This window comes from Indicator indicator, chromosome 10 (assembly GCF_027791375.1).
Source record: "Indicator indicator isolate 239-I01 chromosome 10, UM_Iind_1.1, whole genome shotgun sequence".
Taxonomy (NCBI): Eukaryota; Metazoa; Chordata; class Aves; order Piciformes; family Indicatoridae; genus Indicator; species Indicator indicator.
Window position 1 is genome coordinate 12698808 of NC_072019.1, and position 10488 is coordinate 12709295.

The window sequence follows — 10488 nt, forward strand, 5'->3', positions numbered from 1 at the left end:
CAGGAATACTGTAGCTTGCAATGTAATCATGTCTTCAAAGAGGGAATTTTAACTCTGTGTTTGTAAATAATGTATGTAGTTATTTCTACTGACACAAGTAACAATCTTTATTTTTCCAACTGTTTTTGAGATTATTCCTTGATATAACATCTTAATTTATTCTTGAGAAATAAATTTCATCTTTTAAGTATCTTGAGTTGCAGAAATTAATTTCGGCTGTCACTTTCTCCAAGGATTTTACACCATCTACTTGTTTCACATCTAACTTATTAGGAGCACAATGGTATTACCTTACTAATTTTTATTTTTTTTTACACAAAACGTGTAACGACAATATGTTACTAAATTTAACCAGTTTGTAGGATGTTTTAGGATACTGATTCGTTCATACACACTGGTAAAGCCTTCTTGCTTTTCTTCAAGCAGTAACTTTTCAATGCTAGGGCATGTGGGACAGTGCCTTGAAGCTTGAATTTTTTAATTTTTATTTTCCCAAACATTTTTATTTCTCCAAAATACATACAACATACTGTTGATGAAAATGGCATCATAACTATGCACTCTAAACATATTTGCTTCCAGTTTTCTAAAAATACTGTGCAATTTATCTAGTACAAATGACTGGTAGCCCCATTTTATAACACATTTACACAAGCATCCGAAACTGCAAATATGCTCAAGGCCTAAGTCTGAGTGATTAATGCAAGCATGATTTATGTGCAGTAAGACATGATTCATACTTCAGCAAATCAAGTTAGTAAAGTTTGACGTAAAGCAGAGGAACAGAATGGATTATATTGCAATTTAAAGATTAGGCTTATATTAAGTGTTTTGTACAGTAAAACTGTATCTCATCCAACAAACCTACCTGTTGTATTTCAGCAGCTCTGCAGGTGGAATTGTGCTAAACTTGGGTAGTAGGTAGATCTTTCACTGTTTATGCAAATATATTCCACAAATGCAGCCTTTCTATTTTAAGTGTTTGTACAAAACCAAGCATGCATTTTGCTGCAATTTACAAGGTCAACATACACTCATCTAAAGAGTTGCTATTATGACAACTATAATATAGCAAAAAAATACTGTTTACTTATGGAAATAAATAAAAGAATAATTAGAGTTGCATCATAACACTAATGGAATTCCACCAACTTAGTGTTGCATAAAGCCTTGCTTGCTCCTCCTGCATGCACTAAAGATAAATGTGCATGAGCAGCAAAACCAATTTGCCTAATAGCTGAATCAGCTAAATACTGTTTGCACTAAAATTGTGTATCTGCATACTAACTTCTGTGGTGAAACTTTGGGTCAAACCTGATAAATAAGTAGAATCATTGTTTCATTTTCACATTAACAGCTGTTGTGCTGTTTTGCTTTCCTGAGAAGGTAATGATTTGACTTGTTATACCGTTCAAACTAATTTATTTGCTTTGAAAAGGGGGGACTGTTTGGTTTGATTTTTTTAGTTACTAACCAATTTACCTCTGTGCAAATCCTGGAACACTTAAATTCATTCTTCTGGACAGCATTGCATGGTACATATTTATATATATATAATGGCATGATTAGCTGAATGCTATTCAGAAAACAAATTGTTTTTTAAGGTGATTTTTTTCTCTCCTCCTGTCAGTCAGGATGGGTTATAAATTTCTCAGGGGACTTCTTTCTGAGAGTAATATGTCTGTAGTTACTGTTTAAATGCACACTGTACCAGATTACCAGTCCAAATGTCCCTCTTTTTAATTCAGAGTTTATATGCCAAGTTGGTGGACTATTTTCTCCAAAACTTAAAAATGAGTCAGATGTCATGCTAGTTCTGATGTATTTCTAAAAATATTTTGAAGTTGTCAGTTGGAGAGTAGAAAGTGCTTAAAGAGATTTCAGCATTAGAAAGAAGGTAGAGAAGCTGATCTATTCAGCGTCTTCCTGACTGTTCTCCACTGCTGATGTTGCTTGCTTTATTTATTCTTGGCTGGGAAAAGTTCCAAAAAAATGTGAATAATCTTGCTTATTAGAAAGAAATACCCTGGAGTATCTGATTCCACAGGCAAAGCAGATCTTGAGCAAGCAGATGAGAAAAAGTCCCAATAGTTTGCTAAGAACTCACCACACAGATTAAACTTGTGTTTATGAATTAATTTGCTACTATTAATTCCTGAATTTATTAGCTGTCCACTGTGAGAGAAAGGTCTTCCTTAGAGAACAAACATTTGCTACTTCTCTCTTTACAAATCCACATCCCTTTTTTTCAATTTTCTTTTTCTGTAAAGCCGATTAGGACTCTTGGAATAGTAAGGCATCTGGGAAGAAATCCATTTGTCATTCTGTTGTAAAGGAATGAGGAGGATGCTGTATGTGGAGGAAGACTTGAACATCTTTAGCAAAGGGATCCCGTTCTGGGTGCAGTTAACTTTCTCTAGATGTGAGTGGAGAACTTGACACTACAAACTGCTTGTAGTTGTGGCAGGGCTTTTCCTGCCAGTAGAATGCAAATTGGTTACTCCACTATTAAAAAAAAAAAAATATTGCTTACAAATGTATCATTTTAAAGATTAGTCAAGTTTAGTATTAAATATAGTTAATGTTGATGATGCAGATTATAAGCTCATGCAGGAGCATCTGCTTCTGTTTTCATCTAGTTGGAGATTATCCCTTAATCATACAGGGTCCAGGTGTGCATTTTCAGATTTGTTGACTCAGGAAAGCTTGGAGATAGCATTAAAGGCCAATGACATTGTACTGTAGCTACATTTAGGTGGTTGTTCCTCTGAGCAAGAACTCTTGCTTGGTCCACTCAGTGAAAAGAATGGCAAGAAGAAATGTCCTCATTACAGGTTGCTCCTCAGGAATTGGACTGGCCTTAGCTTTAAAGATGGCAGAAGATGAACAGAAAAGATTTAAAGGTAACTATATATCTGTTATTATATTTGTAAAAATATATTCTTCAAGGCAGTACTATTTTAGATCTGTGATTTTACAGGTACTTGTATTCAGTTTGGTGACTTCTTGTTAGTTTCCCTTTTCCTACTGTCACGAAAACACAATGCAGTGACAATATACTGCTTTCTGTAAACATGCTGTTTCTGTGTCTGTATTGGAACTGAACAGCTACTCAAATAGTTTAAATAAAAAAAAAAAAACTAAGTAGCTGAAAATTTCTGCAGTATACTGTTGTACATTCACAGTTGTAGTTAGCTCTGCTTTTGCCTACCGAAATCTTTGTGGAATGAAACCTGCATGCCCATTTGAGGACCAAAGAACTTAATTCAGGAAAACAGTTGTTAAATTTGCACTTCTTTCCCTTAAAGCATGCTTTGGTATTTGAACCCTATGTAAGCATAGGGGGGTGAACAAAGGGGCTGGGATTTGTTACTGTGCTGCAAAGCAGGATATTTGCTGCTTGACAGTAGATGGCAAGGTGAATACAGCCCTTGACAATTGCATTTCTCACGCTCTCATAGTATTTTTGTGCTAACTGACTGGAGGCAGATCCATAGTTTTCTGGGTAATTACACCACAATATGATAAAATGAATTTATATTTTGAGAACTATCTTGCTTATTATTGCTCTCCGAAAGAAGCACCTGCCTTCCAGTTTTTAATAAAATTATGGTTGTTGTGCTAGACATATTGACAGTGACCAAAAAAAAAAAATAATACCCCAAATTAGGTTTTAGGTACCCAAAAATTATTCAGTGGCAGAACTTCATACTGTTTTTAAAGTTTTGGTAATAATATAGTCTTTGTGCCCTGCATGTTCTTCATGTAGTGGTTTAGTTGTCCTTTTGTATTTTTTGATTTCAGAACCAGTCTGGGAAATCAATGGCACTGTATGCTGAAAATAGATTCCTTCTGCTTAAGTTTTTATCAGGATTCTATCACTTCAAGATGCAGGTGTAAAAGCAATATTCTTCAATATTTCTCACATAGAAAAAGTTTCACTTCTAATAACTGACTTCTGGTGTGTTGCAGTGTATGCCACAATGCGGAATCTGGCCAAGAAGGAGCCACTTGAGGAAGCTGCAGGTCACAGGTTGGGCAAAACCCTTGAAATTAAACAACTGGATGTTTGTGATGAACAGTCTATTAAAACTTGTGTGAACAGCATCCCTGACAGAAGGATTGATGTCCTAGGCAAGTACAGGATATGTATTCTATGAATAGATAGCAGTTTTCTACTGAAGATCTTAAATACCCTGGAGAAGTTTCATTAGTTTATTCTTTAATTTATCAAGGTAGTAACAATTATATATTATATTGCGTTCAAGATTCTTAAGGTCTCATGCAGATATGAGTGGATTAAATCTCACTATGAAGTAGGAGGGCTTGATTTCCCTGATTACAAAGGGTCTCCCTGCAGGTCTCTTCTCCAGGCTGAACCCCAACTCTCTCAGCCAGTCCTCAGAGAGGTGCCCCATCCCTCTGATCATTTCCATGGTCCTCCTCTGGACTCACTCCACGAAGTCTGGGGCCCCAGAGCTGAACACAGTACTCCACGTGGAGTCTCACAACAGACCACCTAGAACATCTGTGTTGGTGTGAGCTGAAATTCCCCCCCCCCACCGACAATAACCAGGCTAGCCCAGTCTGGAAGCAAATGAAAAGCTGTATTTACAAGCAGAGTCTAAAATCTACAATGAAATGCAATGAATATATACAAATATACAAAATTCACGACATTCACAAATATATACAATCAACAGAAAAAGCACAATTGATCTCCCTTTGCTTCCCCCCAAGGGGACCCTCCCAAAGGGGCCTCTCTCTCCCAGGAGCTTCCCCCCCAGACTCCCCTGGACAGAGAAGCAGAGTTAGTTAAGCAGAAAGTTGTTAACTTAGCTGCCAAGGTCAGTGTGTTATCTTCAGCCAGAAGAGAAGAAGAAACAGCAGCCAGACAGCCCAGCAACTGCCCCCACTGCAGAACGCAGAATGTGCAGAATGCCTACTTTGTTTTGGGTAATAGTTCTTAAACATTTCTATCTATCCAATGGAAGTGTTTAGAACAATCGTTATTTTGCTTTCTTACACCCAATAGTGACTTATTTACATTCTTTCACTTTCTCTGTTCTGAACTTTGCAAGGAAAAATTAAAAAGACAGTTTCAAACCATCACAACATCTTTTAATCCTCTCTTTAAGGATTATTTCATGATCATATAATCCTTAATCCTGATTTTACTTTGAAATGCTTTCCAGTACAGATTACAACTTAATATTTACAGATGTTATTTCTCACTCTTGTCTTCCATTGTGTGCAGTTAGCAATGCTGGAATGGGGCTCATTGGACCTATTGAATGTCAGACTATAGATGAAATGAAAACTGTGATGGATACCAACTTCTTTGGACTGGTTCGACTCCTGAAGGAGATTCTGCCTGATATGAAGAAGAGAAAGAGCGGGCATATAGTTATAATAAGCAGTGTTATGGGAATACAAGGCAAAGTGGTGTTTGTTTGGTTTGTTTGTTCTTTGTGTGAACTTGGAGTTTAGTATTCAGAATCTGAAACTTACCTCTTTTTTATGTGGGAAAGAAAAAGTAGCATCTACCTTATCTAACTACTGTGCTTGGTAGTGCTGAAGTTCAAGTTCTAAAAAGCACAGCACTTAGACCTGATGGTTTCTATGCATCTAGGTGATATGTTACTATACATCTATTCTTAAGATATTTAAACAACAAAACCTGCAGAGGTAATTATTTAATTATATTTTAAAAAGTGTTTTAACTAACATGAAGGGTTTTTTTAAATTTTATTTTTAAATTGTATTATTTTTATTATCTGAAAAACAGGGCTTAATAGCATTACTTTTCAACTTTTCCTATTGGAAAAGTTGATGGGGACAGCCAAACATGCTTACCACACTCTGCACAATAACAGTGGAATAAAACCCAGTCATGTCCCATCTTTTTGTAAGTTTCTCCCCTCGCAAAACTCTACAGAGTCTAATTTCAGCTGCAGATAATGATGATCCTACTGGTGTGTTCCATCTAGCCTGGCTGTATGTCTTTCAATTATTACAAGAGTGGCATCAGTCTTACCTGGATTATCATGGCAAGCGAGGGTCTCATTTCAAATCGCAAGAACTGTTATTGTTTAATACAGTATTTCCTATCCACCTAAAGGTAGTGCTTTTTCTAAATCACTTGGATGCAAGCATTTCCTGCACTACACTCGGCTTCCACATTCATCTATAGCCTATTATAGGCTTGCTGATAAATAATGCGGGTAGTATTGCATGTACAGACACACTTTCATACCTTAAAGTACAAAATACTTAATATCATCCAAAGAGATCACAGCATCAGCTAAGAGGGAGGGAAAACATTAGTCAGGCTTCCTTTCTTGAAATAAGCAAATTGAGAATATAGGCAAAACCTTGGTACTTAGATTCAGTCTACACATGGATTTCTCTAATGTTTTCCCAGCAAGACTGTAGAAATCTTTGGAAAATACAAGAGTTTTAAAAAACTAACTATTAGTATGCTGAATACAAATCAGGATGTTCTCAGGATGTTTTGTTTGTACCATCAGGTATCTTATTTAATGATGTATATGCTGCATCTAAGTTTGCTGTGGAAGGATTCTGTGAAAGTTTAGCTATACAAGCACTCAAGTTCAAACTGCAGTAAGTATTGATGCACTGGTGTAAATTGTATTTTGGATAGTTCTAAACATATACAGAGCTAGCAAACATTTTTTTAGAGCTTGTTAGTATCTAAGAGAAACAGATTTGAGGAACCCAGGGAAACTGTACATCACAAAAGGCATAGAAATGTCCACCTGTAATATTTTACTTTAGAAAGGAAAGGATAACAGACTTCTCAGGCATTTTACAGATTAAAGAGCTCACCATAGAGAACAAGGAGAATTTCATCAGAGTGGAACAGGGGGTGAGATACCCTCTGCTGCAAAAATCTGTCCATCCACAGCAAAATTCTCTAGATTGTATCTTATTATAATATTGTGGATGGACCTTTAATTATGGAACACAGCTTGACAAGATGTTTGGACAGTTCTGCCCTTTCTTTCAGCTATTTCTACTATTATCATGGGAAGACTATAATAAGTCTGTGTATGATTTCGTCTAGCAAGTAATGAATTCTGTTATCATCCTTTATTTTTCTTAATATTTGATAAGCTTTTGTGAAGAAATTATCCTTAGATTCCACAGCTGTGAGACAGCAGGTAGCAACTGCACTCACTGAATTAAGTTGCAGCACTTTGCTGAAAAGTGACTCATGTTTTTCCTACTACATGTAGAAGCATGACAGCAGTAATGAGTCTTTCCAGAATGTAATGTTTAATATGTTTGATAATGTGTAGTCTCAGTGCAACTCTTTGATATTCTGAGGATAGAGAAGTGTATTTCCCACAGAGGATACTGAACATCTTTGCTTTTTGAGTAGGTTAAGTCTGATTGAACCAGGCCCAGTGGTGACAGAGTTTGAAAGAAAAGTGTTTGAAGATGGAATGAAAATGGATCTTTCAGCTGCAGATGAGGAAACTGCTGAGATGTTTACTAATATTTACCTTAAAAATTACAAACAAATTTTCCAGAGCCTGGGACAAAGTGCTGAAGATGTTGCGGAGGTAACTCATCAACAATTCTTCGTCTTCTTTTATCTTGATTATATATAATTCTTTTTCTTTGTAATTTATAAATGTTGGTAGGTGTGGGTATTTTGATAGAAACATGAGATTTAATTGAGTGTATTTTACATAATGTAATATAATTTAAAAAAATCAAGAGACTCAAGTGTTTTTTTAAACCCATTTAGAATATTGATAGAATGTTCATTTTGAAGTATCAAAGACAATTATAGAATCATAGAACAGTTTTTGTTGGAAGGGACCTTAAAGATCATCTAGTTCCAACACCCCTGCCATGGGTCCAGACTAGACCAGGGTGCTCAAGGCACCATTGCAACCTACAGTTGTGAATTGTGATTTACTACTGATGTATTAGATGCACTTATAAATTATCTAGTGAAATCTGGACATTCTGCAGTGTTACCATACAGTTCACGCAGGGTTCCCACCATTGGTTAAAGATGCTCTCCTCTCCATCTTACAAGTAATCCCTCCACTAATGTGAAGTTTATTCAGCTACCCTAGACCAAGGCACACGAGAAGATACATGGACGTAGTTTCTGGTGCCTGGGGTTTCCTCAAGGAAGACAAGTTTACACAAGCTGTGGAAGGGGTCAATGATTTCAGGTGCTTGCTGATAAGAAATAGCTTCAGTGTCAACTGAAGGTGCCCAGGCTTGCTGCGAAGTGCTCTGTTCCAATAATTTCCCAGTTAACTGTAAAAGAAAGGTTCTACCTCTTATGAGCATATAAGCGTAATTTTGGAGGACTCCTGAGGATACTTAGGTGTAAGGTGCTAGCACCATGATATAGATAAACAGAAACAAGTCTAAGAAAGAAGTACTTACGGCCTTAAAAATATTTGAAGAAAAGTTTATAATGAAATTCTAATAAAACTACGCATATAGTTTTACATTATTCTAGCACTTCATTCTTCTTTTTCTCTGCTGAAAGCTAGGTTTCTACTTCATTATTTTGGTAAAGGTTAACAATTTCATTTCTCATTCTTGGCAGCATACAGTAAAGATAATTCTTTCAGAAAATCCACCTTTTCGCCATCAGACCAACACCTTGTATACTCCGATGACAACTCTAAAATATGCAGATCCAAATGGAGATCTACCCATTGATATATTCTACAAAATGGTTTTTCATCATGACAAAATCTTCAGTGCAAGTCTTAACTTTATCAAATTGCTAAGATGGAGAAGTAGAAAGAGCTTTGACTTGGGAAAACCCTCACAATAAGCATGAGATTATATAGCGTAAATTGGAATTACTTGTTGCTACTGGTAACAGTGTGTTTTTAATGCCTTTGCTCTAGTTGTGAAAAGGCAGTCAGTATTTTTATTTATCTTAGCTAAGATATTCAGCTCCATGTGTTTATCTTCAACTTTACAGTTTGCAGAACCTTGAAATTAAAATCTTTTAACTATAGGTTTATTCTGCTTAGTGTTTGCTTTTTAGAGAGATGTGTTTTCATGGGAACAAGAACACTGACTGATGCTTGTGGATTCAATATTAACCCAATCTCCTTCACTTATTAGAAGATAATGGATACTGAGACGTGCTGTATGTGACTTAGATTATTAATATAAAAATATTTCATCTTTTTATTTAATAGAATTGGTGTAGTAATCCCTCAGTCATGACTGCAGTCTAATTTTCAGAAATCAGGTCTATTTACCAGTAACATAAAAAAGTCTCATCAATCTTAGAATGCTGCAGCTAGAATATGTTATTCATATGCATATGCTAAAATTGGAATGTTTGGTTTATATGTAATGGTTACTGGCATTTCAAAATAAAGTATCTACTTATTGCCAAGGTACTATTTTTTGCAAAACCAACAAAATATCAGCAAGAAGGAATTTAAATCCATTAAATGCTTTCTGTGCCTTGAGTGGCTGAAGCTCAGCTACAGGCTCTCCTTTCCTAAGCCATCCTAATAACTACATGCTAAACCAAAGTTCTAGCATGACGAATAAGGTCTTTTCCCTATATTTTCTCTCACCATAGTCATACAAGTCAGCTGAGGCTAGGCTGAGGGCCTGGGTTTAAGTGCTGTTCCTGCATGATGTTTTCTAAACTCCAGCTTTGCTTCAGTGCTGCCCTGGGCATAGGTCAAGGCCCAGACCCTCAGCCCTCCTCGTTGCAGTTTCTCAGCAGGCTCCAGCAGCAGTCCTGGCTTCTCTTGGAGAGCCCACTTGGAGCTCACTGAGGAATTTGCTTTCTCTTTCCCTTAGTACTTTTTCACTAAGCCTAAATCTAGCTCTTTGTTGGAACTTGCAGTAGCCTTACCCTGTCTCTCACCAAAGGCTAGCTAGGGAGTTGTAGAGAGTGAGAAGGTCTCTTCTCAACCTCCTTTTCTCATGACTAAACAATCCCACTTCCGTCAGCCATTCTTCATAAGAGTTGTTCTCCAGCCCCATCACCAGCTTTACTGCCCTTCTGGGGACCTGCTCCAGCACCTTACTGTCTATCTTGTAGTGAGGGCACCAAAACTGAATACAATACTCAAGGTGTGGCCTCACCAGTGCCAGTGCAGAGGCACAATCACTTCCCTACTCCTGCTAGCCCCACCATTCTTGATACAGGCCAGGATGCTGTTGGCATTCTTGGCCACCTAGGCAGCCTGCTGGCTCATGTTCAACTGGCTGTCAACAAGCACCTCCAGGCCCCTTTCTGCCAGGCTACTTTCCAACTGCTCTGATCTAAGTCCCTAGGGGTGCATGGGGTTGTTATGACCCAAGTGCAGGATCCAGCGCTTGGCTTTATTGAATCTCATACAGTTGGCTTTGGCCTACTGATACAGTCTGTTGAGGTCCCTCTGTAGAGCCTTCCTACCCTCAAGATCAACACTCCCTCCCAGTTTGTTGTCAGGTGGAAACTAAGGCTGC

General features: G+C 37.2%; 1 protein-coding gene across 1 annotated transcript; it reads left to right on the forward strand.

Annotated features, from left to right (window-relative positions):
- The first annotated feature begins 2806 nt into the window (after window positions 1-2806).
- LOC128969560 (retinol dehydrogenase 8-like) lies at window positions 2807-8836 on the forward strand. Its single transcript, XM_054384433.1, has 6 exons — window positions 2807-2903; window positions 3973-4134; window positions 5258-5437; window positions 6531-6624; window positions 7406-7589; window positions 8603-8836. The coding sequence occupies exons 1-6, from the start codon at window positions 2807-2809 to the stop codon at window positions 8834-8836; spliced, it is 951 nt and encodes a 316-aa protein (XP_054240408.1).
- Window positions 8837-10488: the final 1652 nt, after the last annotated feature.